At 43.5% G+C, this 25,488-nt stretch overlaps 1 protein-coding gene across 2 annotated transcripts in view; it reads right to left on the bottom strand.

Annotated features, from left to right (window-relative positions):
* Positions 1-1,406: 1,406 nt before the first annotated feature.
* LOC138299676 (dehydrogenase/reductase SDR family member 1-like) overlaps positions 1,407-25,488 on the bottom strand; it is a 235,436-nt gene continuing 211,354 nt past the window's right edge. For both annotated transcript variants that reach the window (XM_069238149.1, XM_069238150.1), the window contains exon 9: positions 1,407-3,678. In XM_069238149.1, coding sequence (XP_069094250.1) covers positions 3,542-3,678 — 137 coding nt within the window. In that variant the 3' untranslated portion in view covers positions 1,407-3,541. The remainder of the gene's footprint in view (positions 3,679-25,488) is intronic.

The raw sequence follows: 25,488 nt of genomic DNA, 5'->3' as shown, positions 1-25,488 counted from the left end.
GAGTGAATCGGGGGTAAATGCCCCATCTGCCCACCAGTGGGCAGAACAACTCTGGCAATACCGCCATCCTCCTGTAGGAAACAAAATCTTCCCTGGTCTCTGGTGGGCTTCCCTGGTCTCTGTTGGGCTTTCTGCCTTCCAAAAGGGGGCAGATATGGCCAACAGTAATGTGCCACCATGGGGGGTGAACCTTTCCCAAGGGGCTGCCCCACCAAACAAAACACAGACATACACACACACATCAGTCCCTAGTGTCTAGTGGTTTTTGCCCCCCTTGGGGGCAGATTGGCCTAACAAAAATAGGCCGATCTGCCACCAATGGGGGGGAGAAATGGCCTAAATACAATTTGCCCCCAGGGGAGCGACCCTTGCCTTAGGGGTCGCTCCCCACATATAAAAAAAAGAAAAAAATTAACAAAAAATGTTTTTTATCCCTGGTGTCTAGGGGTTTTCTCCCCCGGAGGAGGCAGAAATGGCCTAAAAGTATTTTGCCCATAGACAACCATCTTGTTTTTTTCTCTCTCTCCGTTTCTCGCTCTGTATCTTTCCTGTAAGAGAGTCCTTTTCACGTATAGGTCTTTGAAATGGAAACAGTGCGCCAAAGGTATTGGCACTGCCTGCTATTGCCCCTGGGATTGTGGAAAGTAATCTGCATGAACATGCTGAAGGAAGTGTAATGGTTCTCAGTCATTATTAAAGGGCTTTCTCCAGTGAGCTCACCAACGCCTTAAACAATTTGGACAGTGCTTCATTATGCATCCTCAGTTCCAACCATGTTTAAACAGTAGAAACATTTTGTACCTAGTAGTGAAAATCCAGAAACTGTACCTTTGTGACACGCAGAGCCGCTGCAGCAGTAATGCCGAACATAAATATGGTGCCATGAGAATTAACATAAAAAAAATCCTATATTAATAGGTAGTCCAAATTTGAGGCATACGTTTTGCTATGTAAAACAACAATTTATTAATTACTAGGAGATTTTTGAAATTTCTTGCACAGTTACTGTAAGAGGCAGAGCAGACATAAGCCTGATTACGATCTAAGAGGATGGAATACCTTGTCACAAACGTGATGGATATTCTGTCATCTGTATTACAATTTAAATGGAATCGTAATACGGCAGATGGGATGTCCGTCACGTTTGTTACAAAATAACCCCATCCACCAATATTGTAATCAGGCCCATAATGTTTCTGTTGGGAATTTTACCATGGGGGAGCATTTTTTTTTTTTTTTTTTAAAGTAAATGCGAGGCAATACTTAGCATCCAGTGGCACATTTTACCTATGCTTTCACCACCAGAATCACACTGGCTTTCCTATCCTATTAATGATGTAGTAAAGTTTAATGATAAAGCCGTTTTACAGCTAAACTGATAAAGTTAAAATCAGAGAAGATGTAAATTGATTGGGAAATCGTGTTTATGCACATTTGTCAACATTAATTATTGCCAAAGTGTCAGAACATAAATGCATCATGTGCCAATTGAGTTTGATGGAATGGTTTCTTACCTATAATCCTAGTTTTCTCTAAGGGAATTGCAATTGAAACCATGAGCACTGAACAGTCGCGCCTACGTCTGAAGATCCCAGAGCAGTTCTTTCAAAGTCCCTTCTACTTCGCCTTACTTCAGGAAGGTCAGGAAATATATGTGACAGACATATTACATTTTTACAGCCTTAAAAACAGGCTAGATTGCCAGTCTTTTCTTGAATTACTTCAAAAGTTCAAAAGAAAAAAGGATCATATCCTTAAAAATCAATTAAACAGAATTAAAAGTGACCTTTCAGATCCCTCACACACACTTTACTTCTTTTCAAAGTAGGATAAGAAGTAATACTTAGCAATGTAGCATGTATAGGCTGTAGCATTGAATCAATGTAAATAGGACATTGCACCTTTATGGGCCTTCTGAACTCATGGCACTTAAACTAGTTAAACGGCTTCTGCAGACAGAATCTGGGAGCAGAGCTCTGCCTTTTTTAAGCTTTTTTCCCTCATAATTTTCATCTAAAGCTTTTTTAAAGCTGGTTCACTCTAACTCTACGTCCTTTACGGTGCAGTGTATTTTTAGATAATGTTCAGACAGGAAAAGTATCTAATTTTTTGCTAAATGCCATCTCTTGTTTGAGAACTGCCCAGTCTGTGGCAGGAAAATAGCAAAAACAGACCCCCATACGATCTGTATTTTATGTTTGTCAGACACTTTTGACCCCAAGAAGTGTCGCCACTACAGGGCCCTCTCCGGACGCACTTTGAGGGAGAGAGGTAACACTCGCCCTCATAGCCAAGGGGAGCACCACAGATGGCAAATTTCCCTGACTGGTGAGACTTCTGAAGGTCGAGGAGAGACTGTACCCTCTACCAGTGCCCTGAGGACTACTGCAGAGGGAGATCCAAAAAGACAACATCTGGAGGAATACATCGCTGCCATTTGACATCAAGGACATCAACATCGAGAAGAGGTACTGCACCTACTTGCTCGCCCTTAAGGGCTTGGTCAGTGAGAACACTTACAATGTCGAGGAGAAAAGCACAATCGACCTCAAGACACCATGCAGCGTTTAGGACTTAGAAGTCGAGACATGGTTGGATACTGAGACATCATTCATCTTCCTAAATAAAGACAGTGGAGCGACTTACTCGCATTAAAACTCGCACGCTCAGTGTTCCAGAGCATATTTGCCATCAAGACCAACCTCTCCAGTCACCATACCTTATCAGCGAAGACCTCCTCAGGACCTGACAGATTCACCTCTTTCAGCTCCTTTGCCTCCTCCTCCACAACCAGCCCTGCCAGCAATACTTCCTCTATAGCCCACTACTCCGTCTTAGCCTCATCCTAGACCTGGCATTCCTGAAGTTAAGCAAAGTAGATGTGACTTTGAAAGAACAGCTTGGGGATCCCCACATGTCGGCGGAGTATTTAATGTTTATGATTTTCAATTAAGATTCCTTGAAAGAGAATCTATGATACAAAATACAGCAAGTCTGAAATAGTTTCAAATGTAAACCAAAATAGGACCATACATCAGAGTTGGTTCTACACTGTGGGGAGGACAGGCAGCAAAATTAAGGTGTCTGGGTTTGTTCTGGCGCTACCTAAAGTTTTGTTCCCCTTTCAAGAGACAATGTGCTTTATCTGTACTTTCATGTTGCTCAATTATTTTACCACATTTATTCTACAAAGCAAAACAAGTTTTTATTTACATTTGTTAGAAAACCTAAAACATACTGTCGTCTTATTCTTCCACACTGTACCCTAGAAAGTACATCACAAGTTGATAGTCAGATAATGCCTTTCCAATGTGGGCAGAAGTTGAATGCATGCATTGATCTCCATGTTAACACAATTAGCAGGAGTCAGAACTGCCTGACCTTCGGTAATCCATCCTTTAACCCGAAGTAAAAGCTGCAAGACAATACAATAAAAATCAAATGTAATTGTTTGCTTATTATTCATCTGAGCACCATCAATGATATCAGGAGGTGCTGCAGCTCCACGGTTCTGTTCTCGAGAGCAGGTCAGGCCCACGGGCTAGAACTTGCTGGCAGAGAGGGTGAGGACCCACTTGGGGATGCAGATGAACCCTGGGATGAAGCGAGCTAGCCAGGCGAGGGAGGGGACGGTGGAGAGGACGAAGCGCAGGGAGGTGTAGTTCGTGATTGGCCGGCCTGGAGAAGAGACAAAAGGTAAACAGGGGAAGGTGAACATAGGCCACCAACAGCTCCTGTCAAAAGCGCCACAGTGCGGAGGCCTGCTTAAGGTGAGGCATGTGCTAAAGGGAAATATCTACAATTAGATAAGGCGCTGACTAGTCTAAGAACAGAACAGGCCGTCATAGTTATATACAAAATAGATTAGTTAAGTTGAGTTAATATACAAAATAGATTACTTTCTTACTGCCCCTTCACACAAACCTCCACTCATACCCAACAACTCCCCCCATACTCTTCAGCGGCCACCTATCCCCACCCCATCGCAGCCTTCCCACTTGGACCTAAACACCACAGGTACATTTTCTCCCACTCATCCTCACTACCTACGTCTCTCACTCCTTCCGGAATAACAACCAGTTTTTCCCATGGTTTTAACCACATCAATTTACCGTTTCCTCTACCTTTTCACTCCCTCCCTTGTATCACACAAGCACTCCTCACCCTCCTGATGCCTACGATACTCACAGCCTCTTTACCAACCAGGTGACACCTCATACTCACAACACTCCAAAAGCACATTCCTTCTTGTCCTCACCTGACCCCAGCGCACCCATCTCTTGCTCCCCTGCACACCCTTCTGGAGCCGATAACCTACCTCCCCCCCATTCCCACCTAGCCCTGTGCTGGCCAATACCAGAGTGACTGCACACCTACCTACTGTCTCTTTTGCTGTTTGTCTGAAAGTCCGCTATAGCCTCTTTCAAACTAACAGCACAATGGAAAGCAAACAACCAACAACCAATTGAGCATTTTGACCTGTTAAGCCCTCCTCCTGCCCACCACAAAAACAAATCAACCATCGGAAGGCATTGTAAAAGGAACAAACAAGGCGTTAATGGTGCAGAACCTTCCTCAACCCCCTCCTCCACATTACCTCTTCTCCCAAAGTTGTGACAGCCAACAGCCGACACCCTAACCCCTGCTCTCTGTTTCATCAGACACTGATTAACCCGACTACTCACCCTTGCCTCCCCACCTACCCTGGGTAAATATCTACTCCATTCCTAAGAGCAAAAAAAAAAAAAGCAGATGGCGCTGGCTTCTCTGAAACCTCTTTTTCACTTTCACCTAGTTCAGTTCTCTCTTCCCTATCCAAAAGTTTCAGAACACCCCAACTTCCTCTGTTCCTTCCCTCGTGAGATACCTGAAGATTAATGCACATTAGATTACGTTTACAAATGTCTTTTAGCATACATACCCATAAACCATTTTTGGTGCCATAGAAGCAACACATCCTAATTTGCTACTCAGAGCACTACACAATAAACAAGCACTGACAAAGCCAAAAGGTCTGGCATTGACCATTAGCCTTTTGACTTTGGTAATTCTTGTTTATTCTACCATGGTATTTGCAAAACGTTAAAGTTTGAGCAGCTGCTGGGCAATCATGAATCTAAAAACCATTAAGTAAAGGGAAAAATGTTTTTTTGGTCCAAGAAGGGACACATTACCATATTAGTCCCTGACACGAAGGAGAACTACTTTACATCTGGATGAGCTCCCCGAGAATGGGAAAAGCAAGCAAACACAAATGATGGACGTTATGTGGAACCAATCAAACATTCCCCTTATTCACAAATCTGGGTTTAATCCATTATTTTTCTCACTAAGCCTCCCTAGTTTGGACCCAGCCATATGCAAATCACTCTTCGCCCTGTTCCCCATGGAAACAGTCCAGCTCGAACTGCATGACGAGGTCCTCCCTAAACCGGAAACAAGCATCCTGGTACCGGTTTCAGGGTTTCACCCTTCATCAGCCACATAAACCATTTTTGGTGCCATAGAAGCAACACATCCTAATTTGTTACTCAGAGCACTACACAATAAACAAGCACTGACAAAGCCAAAAGGTCTGGCATTGACCATTAGCCTTTTGACTTTGGTAATTCTTGTTTATTCTACCATGGTATTTGCAAAACGTTAAAGTTTGAGCAGCTGCTGGGCAATCATGAATCTAAAAACCATTAAGTAAAGGGAAAAATGTTTTTTTGGTCCAAGAAGGGACACATTACCATATTAGTCCCTGACACGAAGGAGAACTACTTTACATCTGGATGAGCTCCCCGAGAATGGGAAAAGCAAGCAAACACAAATGATGGACGTTATGTGGAACCAATCAAACATTCCCCTTATTCACAAATCTGGGTTTAATCCATTATTTTTCTCACTAAGCCTCCCTAGTTTGGACCCAGCCATATGCAAATCACTCTTCGCCCTGTTCCCCATGGGAACAGTCCAGCTCGAACTGCATGACGAGGTCCTCCCTAAACCGGAAACAAGCATCCTGGTACCGGTTTCAGGGTTTCACCCTTCATCAGCCAGCTTAGCTTAAATCCAATAGCATAGTGAGCCTGGGACCCACATCTGGGCATACCCGGTACACTTAGGGCGAGAAAAGCAAGCAAACACAAATGATGGACAGAATGTGGAACCAATCAAACATTCACTCCCGGTCACAGATCTGGGCTTAATCCATCAATTCTTTTGCTCAATATGCCACCACAGTTTGGACCCAGCCACATGCAAATCAATCTTGACCCTTTTCTCCATTGGAACAATCCACCCCGAACTGCCAGGCCAGGTCCTCCCTGAACCGGAAACAAGCATCCTGGGACCGCTTTCAGGGTTTCATCCTTTGTCAGCCAAGCTAGCTTGGATCCAGTGGCATAGTGGAACAGAGTCAAGACTGATTTGTAAATGGCTGGGACCAAACTGGAATGTCATGGCAAACAAAACAACTGATGGATTAAACCCAGATCTGTGACTGGGGGTGAATGTTTGATTTGTTCTACATTCTGTCCATAATCTGTTGTTTTTGCATTTGTCCTCCCCCCCCCCAGAATATGTTGTAAGTCACAGTTAAGTCAGACAATGGCTGAAGTGGTCTGTGATGGAATAAAAATGTGAATGACAGAACAACAGACTTATGGATGATATCTTGCTGAAAACCCCTATAATTAACTATGTTATACACATAGTTTTAGTAAAATCAAACAGTCAAACTAACACCCAACCTAAAATAAAGTCAGTCAGCCTCTTGCCTTTGCTAATTCTTTTTGGAATATTTTTGTATATATTTAATACAAATAGAGGAGGTTGAACACATATATATATATATATATATATATATATACACACACACACATAGAAAGGCTTGTAAAACAGAGAGGTTCACAAAGACAGACAGTTTGGGTTAGATAGATAGATAGACCTGCAAATATAGCTAGACAGACATCTGAATATATAGACAGATAAACTTGCAAAGATAGATAGATGGATAGATAGATAGGACAGGTTGATAGGTAGAAAGACATGTAGTAGGCACACAGAAATATAGATAGATGACACACAAACAGGTAGATAGAGTTGTAAAGATAGACAGACATATTTGCAGCACAACTAGTAATATTATAGTTAAATATCTACATAACCAGGACATATAAGAGCACTGAAAGCAAACTAGAAAGACCTACAAGCAGGACATACAGACTAAAGTGATTTACAAGTATATCTTTAGTCCTCAATTAAAATACATACAAAAGTAGAGTTATACATTCATTTAATTTCATGCATTCTAAAAAAAAGTATTACTTCATAAAGAATAGATTCAAAAGGACACAATCTGGTATACTCTGACATAGCTGCAATTGGATAAAAAAAGGCAGCACCGGAAGGAATTTACAACATCATTGGCAGAAGGCAGGAACTGATAAGGCTGTAATATGCCCTTTCATGAAAACAGCTGATAAAAGGCATCCTGCTATCACATCAGTCTCAGTACCTAAACGCAACACTGAAGTAATAATTAAGTACAAACAAAAACACTGGCGCTAAAGGGAATTGCCTTTACTGTGAACGTGTTCCCTGTGAAAGGGTAAACATTTTATCACTAAAAGTGAAGTTAGCCAGTGGCTGAAGTATGCTGACCCACTGCCCCTTGCTGTGTGCTGTAGCGGGCGTATGATGACACAACAGCACACCAATGGTTGAAGAGAGTTGGCTGAAACTCTTTTATGTAATTACATTATACATATAGCTTTTATAAAATCAGAAGGTCTTGGCTAATCCCACACCTAAAAATATTGATTCAAAAATCAGATTTCCATCTGTTTTCCCAAAGGGGTAGGTATATTTCTAAGTATAAATACAAAGGCACAGAATTCCAGTACTTAGTTGCAGTAATGGAAAATGCTTCCCACGGAACGATCTGGACTTGGGTACTGACAAAAAAGCTGGTCAGGAGAGCGCAGACTCCTGGAGAATTTAAAGGCCGGAAAGGAAAGTTTTCTCTTAGAAGGCTTTATGAACTATGGTCAATGATTTAAAAAATAACTCTTACGCATTTGTTGCTACTGGAGGGCCCTCCAGGCAGCCAATATACGTTTGCATCAAGATCGAACACGCCGCCGTTGGGTCTAGGAAATTAGACAAACGGTTTTGCATAGTCCAGTCTTGAATGGATTAATGTAGTGACACCACGCACATGAAAAAGAGAATCCAAAAACGGAAACATTCTTTTCAGGATCTTAAGCTAAATCCAAAAACAGCAGGCTGCAATCTGTGTGGCTTTTTTTTCCGACCATGGTGCCCCATTACACATCGTTGGCAACTCTAGCTGTGAAGCCACACCACCTCCTGGTTTTTTAAATACTTTATTCAGACAATCAAGTCCTTTAAAGTGTCAGCAGCATAAAATGATAATGTAAGAAAACAAAATCAATGCATAAAAAGCAGCGTCACAGAGTACATCACAACTAATTCATAAAAGGTAAAACACCTGTGGCACACAGCGTGCTGTTGTAAAAAACAAAACAAAAAATCCGTCGAGTATCAAGCTATTTAGCAGTGGATTTGCATCAAATGCTTAAATCAAACTAGCCCTCCCTAAACATACGCATAACGAATTCCAATTACTATAGCATACGGGTAGAGGTCTTGAGATAAACTGGTCTAGTAATGGTGATTGTGGTGCAGATGTTACTAATTTAGGGTTTCTGGGGCTAAGCATAATAGCATTATTTAATTGCTGTTAATACATTCTAAAAGGAAGAATTGGTCAGGGACTAAAAATTATACTAAGGTGCCGAATCTTAACGTGCCATGCGCTAACTATTGTTAAAAAGGCTAAATGTTCACTAGCAACTGTACTAAAAGATTCTTTTGCCAACATCAAAATCTTGACAGTGGGTTTCTGGGATGACAGGATAGGCGAAATTCAATTGAAAGGATAAACGAGAGATGGTAAAAGACTTGAGATACACCCATGTGATATTGACAGATTTCGTCTTGCAACCTGCACATTCTGTTCTCCCATTAGCCAAGATTTTGCTGGCAAAAACACTGGGCAGAGGGGAGTGGCCTAGAAAAGCTCATGTTTAGGCAGCGCAGACAGAGCCGCAGGCCTTTATATTAGATGCGTGCTCGCTCTGGAAACACAAGGTGCAGAATTCATACTTTAGACGCATGCCAGAGTTTTATCCCATGGAGCCTGAGGGATTGGGCCTGTGGCTAAATTCCTTAATATTTTGTCCACTCTGTCGAAAACGTTTAGCAGGCTGGCTATTACTTGAGGGTGGGCATCATTCAGAAGGAAGTCAATGGCAGCCGTATCCCTTGTTAGATCAAGAAATGGCAGACCAACCTTCTGCGTTCATGAATTAACACAGGGCATATACAGAGCAGGTGAGGTTGTGAGTCCAAGAGCAAGCCACAAAGACGGCAAATGTTGCTGATACGGCGGCACATCCATGAAGGCAGAACATCTAATGAAGAAAAAAAGCCATACAAACGTAACTTTATAATGCAATTAAAATGAATCAGTGATGTATTGTTGAACCTCTGATGTATTTTTGGGCATAGCTCCTGATGACAAAGTCAGCGTGTTTTCTTCTCATAAAAGCCCGACAATCAGATACAAAACATCCCTTGTGAACCTCTTTATTTAAAGCTATTTTGAACTGCTGATGAGGCAGGTTTGAATTCCAGATAGCTTCTGCTCCTTTAAGCTACAAGGCTGCACAGAGAACTTTCTTCCAATGGTTTTGGGACGCAGAGCAATTTGTTGATGGAACTTCCAGCCAGATTAGGTTCTCCAGTGAGCCTTCTTTGCGGCTTCTGCTGAGTGCATATGTTTCAGGAAACTCGCTTTCTGTACCAGAAGTTGATCGCTCAGCATAAACGCTAACCTAGTCTGGGCCGGTAAGGTGTGGTGAGGGAGCTCAAACAATGAGATAAAGATGGCGCTGTGTTGTTCGAAAAGGTGCCCCATTTCCTTGGAAAGGCTTCTGTGCGTACCCCAATGTAGGGATGAGTTTGGGTTTTACTATCTTCAGCAGAGGTTCAGGAGTAGGCTGTTTGAATGTTAGAGAATGGCTTGAAAGGCAAACTGTGACAAAGTAGATTTTGGTTTTAATGAGTTTAAAAGAGTTAAATGGCCTCTTTTGGCATCTACCCAGTACCCCAAATATTTGTATTTATTTGATATAATCAGGCGCCTTATATTCAGGAACCAAGGACCAGTTCAGTTTTCCTTTTTCTGTTGAATATCACTACATTTGTTTGTTCAAAATTTAGTCATTCCATTTAAACTTCTTGTGTAAAACATTGATCAGCCTTTGTAGCCCCATTGCCGTTTGACTTAAGAGGACTACTTCATCTGCATAAAGCAGTGATGTTATAAGGTGATTCACCAATTTTAGTGCGTCACTGATACCCGACTCCAATGCGGGTACCAGATTGCACATAAGCAAATTAAAAAGGGCCGGGGCTAATACGCACCCTTGAAATTTTGATCTTGTTGGAGACTGCTGTATTGTTTCCCAGTTTTACTCTGGCCCACGTGTAGCCCATGTAGTACCATGTGTAGTAACACAAAGTAGTACTTCTGGGATACCCTAGGCTTTGAGGTTGGACTAGAGCAACTGACCATTGACATGGCCAGAGGCCTTGTTACAATCTACAAAGCAGCAATAGAGTAACTCCTTTTTCCTTATCCGCTTTGCCACCAGCATCCTGATAGCCACGAGGTTATCTGTGGTGCCAAATAAGGCTCTAAAGCAGGTCTGGTTGAGAGGTATCACTTTTTTTTTTTAGCGTGGCCATGCATTTAAGTCTTCCAGTAGAAGAGAGACAAAATATTTAGCCTCAACATCGAAGAGGGCTATAAGACGATAGATGTCAGGGCTCGACACTAGACCCTCTTTGTAAATGGGATGCAGTATCGCTCCTTGCCAGGGCAAAGGGATGGTAGCGATAATAAGGCAACTTTACAACAATTTACCATCAGCACGGACAAAAACTCAGCATCCTGCTTATATACTGAGGCAGGAATGCCATTGGGGGCGGGGGCTTCATCGGCTGTACTTTTCTGAATCAGGTTTGCTACTCTTTTGGCCGTAAATGTTGATGCGTATTGAAGGATTTGCACTTCTGTTGCCGCAGATCTTCCGTATGAGGGACTAGGCTTACTATATAACTAAGTTGCAAGTTAGAGCGTCCTGGTTTGGCTTGAAAAATCAAGAAAAAGGAAATAACTAAGAAAGATACATACATTTCTTATGACAATTACAAATAATTTAGGGTAACAGATGATATTCCACTGTTCTGTTCCAGATGGTGCAAGAAGTACCCCTATTTGACAGGGAATGAGTTTTAGAATATTGGCAGATGCAAATTGTCGGCTTGCTTAACAGTTGCTCAACTTTTCTTTTCACAGAGAGTTGAGGATTTTTGGATGCAAGAGATGGTGAAGACAATCTGTGTACCACCAGCATCCATACTTGTCTGTTTCCTGATGATGGAGTAGTTTCACTAGAGGATGAATGTAAAATATAATAGCAGACGGGAGGCTGCAGTTCTGTGTGTGATGCCACAGTTTAGAGGATTATACCATATCTGTCAAAAAGGAACTAACCCATTTTAGCACCCCACTGCTTCAATGATTTGGATTAGGATGGTATGGTTGATGGGGTTGAGTGCAGCAGATAGATCTAGATAGATCTAAAAGAAGCAATGCACCACCAGTGCTGTACACCAATCTGCATAGTTTATCTAGTATTGAAGGCACCAAAACCTCGTTTCTGTGATCTGGTCTAAATCCTATCTGGAGAGCTTCAAACAATCCGTTTTTTCCAGAAAAAAACTGAAGATGTTATCCTAGTAATTGGCCTAAATTAGGCAATAAGTAGATAGGGCGATAATTACTATAGTCCTCCATCCTAACCCATGTTTTTTTCAACAATGATTTTACCACTGGTAGTTTCCAGGCCTCTGAAACTTAACCATCGGTGAGGGAGGAGTGGGAGAATTGAGAGGGTTAGAGAGGTCATCTTTCTGGTAAGGTAGAGATGTTTCATCATATTTGCAGGGCATAAATCGGTTGGAGCGCCAGAGGGACGGGACTGTCAGAGTTTCCATAAGCTTCAATAATGGGTTCAAATACTGAGCGACGAGCTGGAGAAACTGGAGCAGAGCACTGTATTTATGTTACATGGTACTATTAGGAGCAGCACATTGCTGCTTTAAGTGTAGTTTCCTCATCTCCAAAGCAACACATTCATACGCCCCTGCCCTCCCTTTGCTGGCACCAGGAGGGGAGATCGGATCATCTCTGAGAGAGAACTTACTGCCTGGTATGAAATAGGTTTACACACATTGGAGGACCTCTGCTCTGGCGGCTCCCTTATGTCATTTGAAACCCTGTCAACAGAGAAGGGCCTTCCACCTGGCCACTTTCTCCTTTACAATGCGATGACCAGTGCCCTTGATGTCACCTGGGGTGGCATGCAGCGGGAACACCCAATGCACCTCACCATCCAATATCTCCATGTCATGGGCACAGGCTGACATCCGACATGGTGTTTTGCTGAGTCGCTGAGTATGCACACTGCGATTTCACTGACCCTACTGCTGCGTAATCATTGGGAAGCAGGCTTGGGCTGCCCCAACACGGACAAAGAATGGACAAGCATAGCAGAATTTCCTTCTCTTATCCCACGCAATGCCTGCTTTTGCCTTATTCAGCACTACATATTCTACAGGGCCTACCTTTCCCTGGCAACAATAAATCACTATTATCACTGCACTGATGTTGCCTTCCCCCACTGCTCTCTAGTTGATGCTGGTATGATACACATGATATGGGACTGCCTTTCCCTTCATCAATACTGGCTAGATATGACCTCACGGCTAGCGCACTGCACGGAGAGGCCAGTACCTCATACCTGGGTGGCCTGTTTGTTGGGTCTAACCAACAGAGATAAAAAGCACAGAGCCACCACATGATTTATTGATTTGGGTCTGATTCTTGCCAAGCGCCTTATCAACTGGGGGTGGAGATCGTTGACACCACTGTTGGTCTCAGCTTGGGAGATGTCCATGAAGGCCTGGACCAATGCAGATGGTGCAGCCCTGTGCAGAGAGGACACGCATGGCATTCACAAATAACTGGTAGCAAACAGTTGGGACACTATCCTGAAGGCCTTCCAGGTGGCATTAACACCTGCTGACACACCCTTTGAACCACCTACACTATCAGAAGGTCGAGAGGCCACAACATACCTCACACCTGTAGCTTAATATACCTGCTTGGCACCCCCTATGAGTCTCCCTCCCCTCCCCCTTTACAGACCCATCTACTGGCTTATCTTTCACGCCCACTCATACTTCAGTACCGCCCTCCACTGGCTCTTTCCTCCTGCCCCACAATCCCACAGACCACCCCACCCACTGTGGCGTCTCCTTATTGACGCCAAATCCCCCTCAGTTTTTATACTGCTTCTTGTTTTCTACTGTTCATATGAAATTTATTGAATCTTTGACCCCATATATTAATGTATGTTGCCTGCATGAGTAAGCAACATGCGTGCTGTGCATTTGCCATCCATATTCCACATTAAGTACTCACTGTATATAACAAAATGTAATAAACAGATTCAAACAATAAACAATCATGTGCCCCATCTCTATGAATCTCTTTATTCCTGACTGAAATGCGCATCAGTTTACCTGGGACAGCATTAATACCATTGTTGAAACAACTAGTTAGTCAGATTATTACCACAAAGTTTTCCATATCATTATCTGTTGAGAAAGGAATGTTCCTTTCATGGTAGAAGGGCTTGCCTTTTGTGTTGGCCAACTGGTGATAATCCTTCATGTGCACCAATGCCTCTACATGAAGATTTCAAGGTCCAGAACCTGTTCTGTGTCCTGTAGGGGCATCCCAAGCCTGCAGTCTTTATTGCCGGTGTACTGGGTTGCTGACTAGGTGGTGGCAGCATACAAAGTTTTGTGAATTTATAATTCTGAGCATACCGTTTTCTTGATTCAGGAGGAGTGCAGCCTATTGGCCCTGCTTCTGAAAAGTTCCACTTAGATGCAACACCCACCTTGTTCAGACATCTTCCGTACATGTATAGTATATGCGTCAAGAATGGATGGTAGAAAGACTGCATGTTCTGGTGAGAGTATAATTCCTTTAACTAGTGGCATCCAATTTGGATAAGCCAGGTCTGACATGGCACAAGATGGAGAATAGGATACCGCTTCCCCAGGCAGTGGATGTTTGTTCCCTACATTTCTAGAGCTGAAGGGAGAAGGCCCAGACAATTAAGATTGGGGGGATGGAGACAGGGCTACCCTGATACATTCAATGGGGACCTTTTATCAAAGGACTGCTGATTAGTGTTTCCTGAGCACTGCCATTGGTTGACAGTAGATGCGCTGTATGTGTGGGGGGGAGGTGGAGGAAGGGAGAGGTGTGGTGAGGCGAAAGGGGGAGTCAGCACATTCTGTTTTTAAGAATGAGGACGTTTCTTGAAAGGGCCTGCTGTTTTGTCATCCTTTCCTAATGGCTAAATTAGGAAGAGTGATGACAGCTACATGCACCCATATTTTGGATATTCTTGCCTGGGGCTAGCATCATTGCTAACTGCTGTGAAAGCCATCAATTTGCACAAAGACTAGGTCTGCACTGCAGCCAGAAAATTAAATTTGAAAAGGCCCATCCCAAATCAGTTCCTAAATAGCCCCTGTCTAGAAGTGAGTAAAGACAGAACCCAAACCATCACATTTTCTTCACAGTTCCATAAGACCTACTATGATCTAGGGCTGGTGTCTGTACGACAGTCAGTCTCCCAGAGGTAACGGAACATCACCTGAAGTCTTCAGAACAGGTAACTTGGGACCTGAAAATGAAGACTGAGATGCTGCATCTTGAACCTGTAAAGCTAAGCCTGCCAGAGTGAACTCTTTAGCTCATGATCTGAACGAAGTGACCTCCGGGTTACTCATCATGGTAACCAGTAGACAATGTGGATATTTTAGGCACCATAAGAGTTGTGAGAAGAGACTGTGGATAGTATGAGGAATGTCATACTTGGCTAGAGCACCATAGATGTAACAGTTGAGCCTGGTAGCTGAAGAATGTTACCTTTGGTAACATTCTTTCGGTAGGTACTCTATCAAACCAGATTCCTCACCTTTAGAATTCCGCAGGTGCCAGACTAGATCCAGACGATTTTTCCACACAGCCCATTCACCAGTAGGTGTTCTCATGTAGCTCTGTGTCAACCCTACTCCGCCAATGGAATTGATGGACGAAGCCACATACAAGCATCACCCAAACGTGATCAAATACGTTTTTTTCTTGGCACAGTCTTTGCCCTGGGATGCAGAGCTCAAAGAACCAAGTATATGTGCCACTGTGCAGATCTCTAATTTGGAACCTTTTTTTTTTTTTAAAATAGGCCATTTCACAGAACTGGGAGGTGGGATGGCAGTAGGCAATCTGTGGGTGGATAGAGTATCTACCAGAAAGATTGTTACCAAAGGTAAGAAACTTCTGATGGATACTTGTAACTGCAGATTCCTCACCTTTAGAATAGAAAACAACTATCCATCATAGTTCTACCCATTTTAAACAATGCATTTTGGGCATAATATGACCCATGCACTATTTCCATTTGAACCAACTGGAAACCCGCTCTTGTGTCCACCTCCCTCATAGATGCCAAGGCCTCCGCCTAATCGTCATCCCCATCTCCTCATTGTCTTGGGTCCACTGCTCCCTCAAATGTTGTAGTGTATTGGGTGTGTTGTTGACTATTTCTATGTCAGGGAGGTCGCCTTCCGCGGCATGTGTTCATCTAAGAAGCAATCTTTTAGGGGAGAGGGCTCATGGAGTACCGTTCCCCTTGGCAGCACCATCCTGAGTACATGTCATATCTGAATGTAGTGATGGAGCTCAGTGGGGGCTAGTTGATATTCATGTTGGAGGTCTGTCCAAGGTATGACATTTCCATGGGCCCAAAGATCTTTCATCCTGGAGAGGCCAATTAAGTCCCATTTTTCTAATCCTGGCAGCGTGGCCAGGTTGCCCAAAGCTGCAGTGTCCCATAGGGGTGCAGCTTGTCTAATTCTATTCTGCCACCCCAGGGCATTTATAGCAGTATGCAAAAAGAGTAATCAATGTGTCAGTAAGGGGAAGGGGGGAGGCTTTTCTAGGGGAGCCACAGAGGGCCCTAAAGTAGCCCGCTGGTTGCATAAGGAATTAGTCCATGCGGAGAGCAAGCTTGTTTGAGGGGAAACAGACCCAGGTATTGATGGTGGTAAGTTGCGGCATGCAACAGTGCTTCTATTTATCTGGCAGGACTATCCTTCCATTGTACCATTCCCTGGTGAGTTTATGAAGTGCGATTCTAGCAAGGCTCCCATCCCAAAGAAGAGTTCCGAGTTCCCTATAAATATTTTTAAAATAAGAAGCATGCACTGGTTAGAGTGCATTCTGTAGAAGGTATAAAAACGGGGAAGAGACATCATTTTAAAAAGGGCCGCTCTACCAAGTAGGTACAAGGCCAGGGTCCTCCAGTGCTCAACCTCGCACCTCAACCTGTTCAATGGTGGTAAGATGTTTTTGGTGCAGGACAGCTCAGGGTTCAGGGATATTCTGTTCGTGGCATGTTCCGCTGCAGATTCACATGCTGTGCACTGTTCCTGCCATCTAGTGTTGGGCTCGGATTGTTACAAGTTGTTTTTCTGCAAAGAAGTCTTTTTGAGTCACGGGACCGAGTGACTCCTCCCTTTCGTCTCCATTGCGCATGGGCATTGACTCCATCTTAGATTGTTTTCCCGGCAGAGGGTAAGGTAGGAGTGGTAGAGTGAGAATAGTAAAGATGTCCATGCAATGGAATAGAGATGTATGTACAAAGTTGAGGTAAAGGAATGTTTTTTTACATATGTACAATTTCTAATTGCAACTTAAACGGCTACAGGTTCCGGGGAGGGCGCATGTGAATCTGCAGCGGAACATGCCACGAACAGACGTACACTGGGTAAGTGACATTTTCCGTTCAATGGCATGTGTAGCTGCAGATATACATTTTGTGCATAGACTACAAAGCAGTAATTCTCCCCAAAGCGGTGGTCAGCATGTAAGAGTTGAAGTTGTTTGAAATAATGTCCTTAGTACAGCCTGTCCTACTGTGGATTGTTGTGTTGCTAACACATCTACACAGTAGTGTTTGGTAAAAGTATGAGGTGTGGACCAAGTGGCTGCCTCACAAATTTCTGTCATTGGTATGTTACCTAGAAAGCCCATCGTTGCTCCTTTCTTTCTAGTGGAGTGTGCCTTTGGTGTAATGAGTAGTTCTCTTTTAGCTTTTAGGTAACAGGTTTGTATACATTTCATCCTTGTTTGGATATAGGGTTACCAGCATGGGGTTTCTGGAATGCGACAAACAACTGTTTAGTTTTACGAAATGTTTTTGTTCTGTCTATATAGTACATTAGAGCTCTTTTTATATCTAATTTATGCAGTGCTCTTTCTGCCACTGAGTCTGGCTGTGGGAAGAAGACTGGGAGTTCCACTGTTTGGTTTAAATGAAAAGGTGAATTGACCTTTGGTAGAAATTTTGGATTTGTGCGGAGAACAACTTTATGTTTGTGTACTTGTATAAAGGGTTCCTCAATAGTGAAAGCCTGTATTTCACTAACTCTTCGTAATGAAGTGATTGCTACTAGAAATGCCACTTTCCAAGTTAAGAATTGGATCTGACAAGAATGCATGGGTTCAAAAGGTGGGCCCATGAGTCGTGTAAGTACAATATTAAGATTCCACAAAGGTACTGGTGGAGTTCTTGGAGGTATGATCCGTTTTAGACCTTCCATGAAGGCTTTAATGACTGTTATTCTAAATAGGGATTTTGGGCGTTTATTTTGCAAATAAGCAGAAATTGCAGTGAGGTGTATTTTGATGGATGAAAAAGCTAGATTTGCTTTTTGTAGGTATAGTAAATAACCTACGATGTCCTGTATGAACGCATCCAACGGTGTGATGTATTTTGCTTGGCAGTAGAAGACAAATAGTTTCCATTTGTTAGCATAGCAATACCAGGTGGAAGAGTTTCGCGCCTGTTTAATGACTTCCATTCACTCATTTGGAAGATTTAGATATACAAACTCTAAGACTTCAGAAGCCAGATTGCTAGATTGAGTATTGCTGGATTGGGGTGTCCGATCTGTTGTTTGTGTTGTGTTAACAGCTCTGGTCTGTTTGGAAGCTTGATGTGAGGTACTACTGATAGGTCCAACAGTGTGGTGTACCACGGTTGGCGTGCCCACATTGGTGCTATAAGTATTAGTTTGAGTTTGTTTTGACGCAGTTTGTTTATTATAAAAGGAATGAGTGGGAGAGGAGGAAAAGCGTAAGCAAATATCCCTGACCAATTGATCCATAGAGCATTGCCCTTGGACTGAGGGTGTGGGTACCTGGACACGAAGTTTTGGCATTTTGCGTTTTGTTTTGTGGCGAACAGATCTATGTCTGGTGTACCCCACTGGCGAAAGTGTTTTTGGGGTACCTGGGGATGTATTTCCCACTCGTGAGTTTGATGGTGATCCCGACTAAGATTGTCCGCTAATTGATTGTGAATCCCTGGGATGTGTTGAGCTATTAGGCGAATATTGTTGTGAATTGCCCAATGCCAAATTGTTTGTGCTAGGAGGCAAAGTTGTGATGAGTGTGTTTCCCCCTGTTTTTTAAGTAGTACATTGTTGTCATATTGTCTGTTTTGACAAGAATGTGTTTGTGAGCCAGAAGAGGTTGAAAGGCTTTTAGTGCTAGAAAGACTGCTAGCAGCTCTAAGTGATTCATGTGTAGCTGTTTTTGCTTGTTGTCCCACTGTCCTTGTATACTGTAATTGTTGAGATGTGCTCCCCACCCAATCATTGATGCATCTGTTGTGAGAATGGCGTGAGGCACAGGGTCTTGAAAAGGCCGCCCTTTGTTTAAATGTATGGGGTTCCACCACTGAAGAGAATAGTGTTTTTGGTGGTCTATCAACACTAGATCTTGGAGATGACCCTGTGCCTGCAACCATTGTTTTGCAAGGCACTGTTGTAAGAGCTGCATGTTTAACCGTGCGTTCGGGACAACTGCGATGCATGATGCCATCATGCCTAGGAGTTTCATCACAAATCTGACTGTGTAGTGCTGATTTGGTTGTATTTTTGGCACCATGGTGTGGAATGATTGTACCCTTTGTAGGCTTGGTCTTGCAATCGCTTTTTGAGTGTTGAGTGTAGCTCCCAAGTATTGCTGAATTTGGGATGATGGCAAGTGTGATTTTGGTAATTTATTGAAAACCCTAGTGAGTGTAGGGTATCTATTACGTGACATGTGTGATCTTGACACTGCTTCGGAGTGTTGGCCTTTATTAGCCAATCGTCGAGATATGGGAATACATGCATGTGTTGTCTCCTTATGTATGCTGCTACTACGGCAAGGCATTTGGTAAATACTCTGGGGGCTGTTGTTATCCCGAAGGGTAACACTTTGAATTGATAATGTTTTTACTTGTATAACAAACCTGAGGTATTTTCTGTAAGATGGATGGATGGGTATGTGAAAATACGCATCTTTTAAATCCAGTGTTGACATGTATTCCCCCTGTTTCAGTAATGGGACTACATCTTGTAGTGCCACCATATGAAAGTGTTCTGATTTGATGTATAGGTTGAGAGTCCTGAGATCTAATATTGGCCTTAGTGTTTTGTCCTTTTTGGGAATAAGGAAGTACGGGGAATATACCTGTGTTCCTTTTTGTTGATGAGGTACTAGTTCTATGGCTTGTTTCGTTAATACTGCCTGCACCTCTATTTGTAACATTGTTAGATGTTGCAACGATAGTTTGTGTGCTTTTGGGGGAATATCTGGAGGAAAATGTGTGAATTCTATGCAGTAACCATGATGGATAATTGATAGTACCCATGAGTCTGTTGTTATGTTTGACCATTGATTGTGGAACATTTCCAGTCTTCCTCCCACAGGGGATGTGTGTTGTGGGAAGGTGATGGCGAAGTCACAGCTTGTTGCTAGTGGCTTGTTTTGTAGTTTGGAATTTTCCCCTGGATTTGGGGAATTGCCCTCTGAGGGACCCTCGAAACCCCCCTCTTTGATAGTGGGATTGGTATGAGGGCTTTGTCTGTGAGGTAGATGGTTCTGATGGCTGTGGCCTGAAACCCCCCCTATACCGTGGCTTCCTAAATGTCCCTCTGTATTGGGATGAGTAAAGTGCTCTCATCGCTTTGGCTGTATCAGTATCCTTTTTCATCTTCTCTATGGCCGTGTCCACTTGTGTGCCAAATAGCTGTTGCTGGTTGAATGGCATGTTGAGGACCGCCTGTTGAATCTCCAGTTTAAAACCTGATTATCTAAGCCATGCATGGCGTCTAATTGTCACTGCAGTGTTTACTGTTCTTGCGGCAGTATCGGCTGAATCTAATGCAGACCGAGGTGTCGATGCAAGATGGTTCGCGCTCAAAACAATACCGACGCTTTTCGGTGATTAATGAATTTTTTCCGAATCGAATAACCGGAGCAAAGAGGAACACGTCCGAACCCGATGGCGGAAAGAAAACAATCTAAGATGGAGTCGATGCCCATGTGCAATAGAGCCGAAAGGGAGGAGTCACTCGATCCCGTGACTCGAAAAGACTTCTTCGAAGAAAAACAACTTGTAACACTCCGAGCCCAACACTAGATGGCAGGAACAGTGCACTGCATGTGTATCTGCAGCTACACATGCCATCGGACATATTTATATATATCTAGGTAGCAGAACCCATATGTGACAACTTTTACCTCGCAGTCCTGGGGCAATCGTAGCTCACTGCGAGAGGTAGATCTTGGATTTTCTACAGTATATGGTGTATACCGAGTACAGGCCAAAACTGGTATACAAGAGCCTACTGAGTGTGCTAATTAGGTCTGAAATATAAAATATGATGTCATCTGTGTATAGTGATAATCTGTCTTCCCAGTTATTATGCCAATATAGTCTGTGGACCAGGGGGTCCTGTATGATCCAGGCTGCCAAGGGCTCTAGTATTAGGGCAAAGATAAGCAGAGACAGGGAACACCCCTGACGAATGCCATACTGGAGGTGAATAACCCAGGACTCCACCCCATATACTATGAACCAGGCCAGAGGGTCCATGTAGTTCAGCCTCACTCAGCTGATGAAGTGCAGGCCAAAACCTAGTCTGGATGGGACTTCAAATATATAGGGCCATTCCAATGTATCAAACGCTGTTCTAGCACTAGGACTCTACCTGAAAGTTGTTGGATTGACACAGCACACCATGAAGGCATCACAAATTGAGAGTGGTACTGGGGAGTGGCAGGAAGCATGACTCATCCGGGAGCAAACAGGAAGTCCACACCTTGGCCAGGAGCTTAGCCTCAGTGTGAAGGAGTGAAATGTACCTATATGAGGCACAGTCATTGGCGGGGCATCCTTTCTTTGGATACGACCATGTTGGTGGCTATACGTTGATCTCTGGGCAGCGACCCAAGATCCTGACACTCTTTGAACATGCATAGCAAGCAGGGGGCCAACCGTGAGGCAACAGATTAGTAGAGCTCAATCGGTACACCATTTGGGTCGATAGCCTTGCCCAGGTTAAGATCCCGTATCGCCTGTGTTATCTTGGCCTTTGTTGATTCGTCGTCTACGAGTCCCCAGTTAGTCTGCTCAATGGTTGGGAGGTGGATGTCAACAAAAAGCTCCCTGGATTCCTCTGCCGCAGCAGTAGCTGTGGGGAAATATATCTGAGTATAAAAGGTGGCAAAGGAATTTGCAACTCCTTGCTGGTCACAAACTTATATATCAGGGCCCAAGCATATCTCTAACACCCAATGACCTGTCTGTTCCCACTTGTCCAACAAGGCCAAGAGTTTCTCCGCTTTGCCATCAACCTCATAGAGGTGATGTTGCGTTGCTCTATGACTTGCTTTGGGGGCATCCCTCTCAAATTCCTGCAGCTCTCTTTCAAGGGTTTCGAGTTTGGCCCGTTTGTGTCTGATATGGCCCACTATCAAGGAAAGGCCATGCCGTTTATGGCTCCCACAGGGTCTGTGGTAAATCAACCAAGGGCTCATTTTCAGTAAAACAGTGTCTTGTCGCCTCTATAACACCTTCTTTGATACGTGGCACTTTAAAGTACCAGAGGCTAAACAGGATTTCACGATGTGAAGGACTCCTGTGGGGAACAAAAATCACCCAAATCGGGCGTGGTCTGAGATGCCTCTGGCCAAGTGCTGAATGTCTGAGTAATGGTGAAGTTGATGCGTGAGGAGGTGGTCGTTCCGGGACAGAGTACAGAGCGCCCTGGAGTGGAAGGTAAAGCCCTGTTTGTTAGGGCTATAGGCAGCCAAACGCCTAGCAAACCAAGGGCCAGTACAACGTCTGTCAGTGGACGACGGGAGGGTGTACCCTGTCTCTGAGGCATGCAGTCTTGCTCCTCCTATAGTACCACGTTAAAATGACCCCCCAAAAGCAATTTACCCTCCGGCATTTGGAGCAATAGGGAGCTCAATGTGGGCAGCAGTAAGTTGTGAAGGCTAGGTGAAATGTTTACTGAACACATATTCAAAGGCATAACTTCCCAGCTTCCCACGAGAGCCGCGTCTGACCAGGTGTGATGAGTTATCAGTGGGTGGGATTTTCGTATGAGGATACCCACTTCATTGGAACCAATGGTGTTTCCCGAGAGTATGTCCTTTTTGTAACCCCCATCTATCCATTGTGTGACATTTATTGGCCATTATATGGGTCTCTTGGGTAAGAATCATATCAGGTGTACGACATATGAAGTACGGCATCACAACTTACCTTTTAATTTTGTCTCCCAGGTTGTTTACATTCCAGGAGAGGAGCTTTATGTTGGTCCTATATGAGGGGTCACCCCTGTGTGTATAAAACCTGAGGGCCTGTAGGAAGCTGGGTCTCTATATGGTGCACGAAAAAGAAGTTCACCGTGCAGATAGTCTAGTGGAGCCCCAATTGGTTTCTAGAGGAAAAGGTAGATAATACTAACACTCTATTTTGTGCTAGTGTGAGAAAGCAGTTGGGCTTATCAGAGGGCAGTGCTAAGCATTTATTGTATTCACAGAGGCAATAAATGAGACACACACTCAAAGGATAAATCTGTGACCAAATTAGAAAAATAACTCTTCTTTTTATATATATTTTGAAACCAAGAACTTTGTTAACCCTTTCGCTGCCAGGTCTTTTCCCCCTCCTGTGCCAGGCCTTTTTTTTGCCTATTTGGAATAGTTCTCGCTTAGGCCCACATAACTTTTTGTCCACATAAGCTACCCACGCCAAATTTGCGTCCTTTTTTTCCAACATCTAGGGATTGTAGAGGTACCCAGACTTTGTGGGTTCCCCTGAAGGAGGCCAAGAAATTAGCCAAAATACAGTGGAAAATTTCGTTTTTTTAAAAAAAAATTGGAAAAAACGGCTGCAGAAGAAGGCTTGTGGTTTTTCCCCTGAAAATGGCATCAACGGTTTGCAGTGCTAATATCACCAGCTTCCCAGCTTTCAGGGACAGGCAGACTTGAACCAGAAAACCCAATTTTTCAACACAAATTTGGCATTTTACCCCATTTTTTATGTTTTTTTGTGCTTTCAGCCTCCTTCCAGTCAGTGACAGAAATGGGTGTGAAACCAATGCTGGATCCCAGAAACCTAACCATTTCTGAAACTTAGACAAAATTCAGCAATGGGTAATTTGTGTAGATCCTACAAGGGTTTCCTGCAGAAAATAACAACCGAAATAAAAGAATTGAAATTGAGGTGAAAAAACAGCAATTTTTCTCTATGTTTTACTCTGTAACTTTTTCCTGCAATGTCAGATTTTTGAAAGCAATATACTGTTACGTCCGCTGGACTCTTCTGGTTGCGGAGATATATAGGGCTTGTTGGTTCATCAAGAACCCTAGGTACCCAGAGCCAATAAATGAGCTGCACCTTGCAGTGGGTTTTCATTCTATACCGGGTATACAGCAATTCATTTGCTGACATATAAAGAGTCAAAAATAGGTATCAAGAAAACCTTTGTGTTTCCAAAATGGGCACAAGATAAGGTGTTGAGGAGCAGTGGTTATTTGCACATCTCTGAATTCTGGGGTGCTCCTACTAGCATGTTAAATACAGGGCATTTCTCAAGTAGACGTCTTTTTTACACACTGTTTTATATTTGGAAGAGAAAAATGTAGAGAAAGACAAGGGGCAAAAACACTTGTTTTGCTATTCTATGTTCATCCAAGTCTCCCGATAAGAATGGTACCTCACTTGTGTGGGTAGACCTATTGCCCGCAACAGGCAATGCCCCAAAACACAACGTGGACACATCAAATTTTTCAACAGAAAACAGAGGTGTTTTTTGCAAAGTGCCTACCTGTGGATTTTGGCCTCTAGCTCAGCCGGCACCTAGGGAAACCTACCAAACCTGTGCATTTGTGAACACTAGAGACCGAGGGGAATCCAGGATTGGGTGGCTTGTGGGGCTCTCACCAGGTTCTGTTACCCAGAATCCTTTGCAAACCTCACAATTTGGCTAAAAAAACACGTTTTCCTCACATTTCGGTGACAGAGAGTTCTGGAATCTGAGAGGAGCCACAAATTTCCTTCCACCCAGCGTTCCCCCAAGTCTCTCGATATAAATGGTACCTCACTTGTGTGGGTAGGCATAGTGCCCCTGACAGGAGATGCTCCAAAACACAACGTGGACACATCACATTTTTCTACAGAAAACAGAAGTGCCTACCTGTGGATTTTTGGCCTCTAGCTCTATCTCTAGGGAAACCTACCAAACCTGTGCATTTTTGAAAACTAGAGACCTAGGGGAATCCAAGACAGGGTGACTTGTGGGGCTCTCACCAGGTTCTGTTACCCAGAATCCTTTGCAAACCTCAAAATTTGGCTAAAAAAAACACTTTTTCCTCACATTTCGGTGACAGAGTTCTGGAATCTGAGAGGAGACACAAATTTCCTTTCACCCAGCGTTCCCCTAAGTCTTCCGATAAGAATGGTACGTCACTTGTGTGGGTAGGCCCAGTGCCCGCGAAAGGAAATGCCTCAAAACACTATCTGGACACATAAAAATATCAAATACAAAACTACCTGTTCTTGCGGGGGGCACCTGCGTTTTTGGTCCTGGGCTCAGCAGCCATACAGGGAAACCTACCAAACCCAGACATTTCTGAAAACTAGACACCCGAGGGAGTCCAGGGAGGTGTGACTTGTGTGGATACCCCAGTGTTTTCTTACCCAGAATCCTCAGCAAAACTCAAATTTAGCTAAAAATAAATCACATTTTTCCCACATTTCTGTGTGGGATCACCGCACCAGGACACATTTCCTACCACCCAACGTTCCCCTCAGTCTCCCGGTAAAAATGATACCTCACTTGTGTAGGTGG

This window comes from Pleurodeles waltl, chromosome 6, assembly GCF_031143425.1.
Source record: "Pleurodeles waltl isolate 20211129_DDA chromosome 6, aPleWal1.hap1.20221129, whole genome shotgun sequence".
Lineage (NCBI taxonomy): Eukaryota > Metazoa > Chordata > Amphibia > Caudata > Salamandridae > Pleurodeles > Pleurodeles waltl.
Note: the sequence above shows the minus strand (reverse complement) of the source record. Positions and strands in the feature narration are given on the sequence as shown.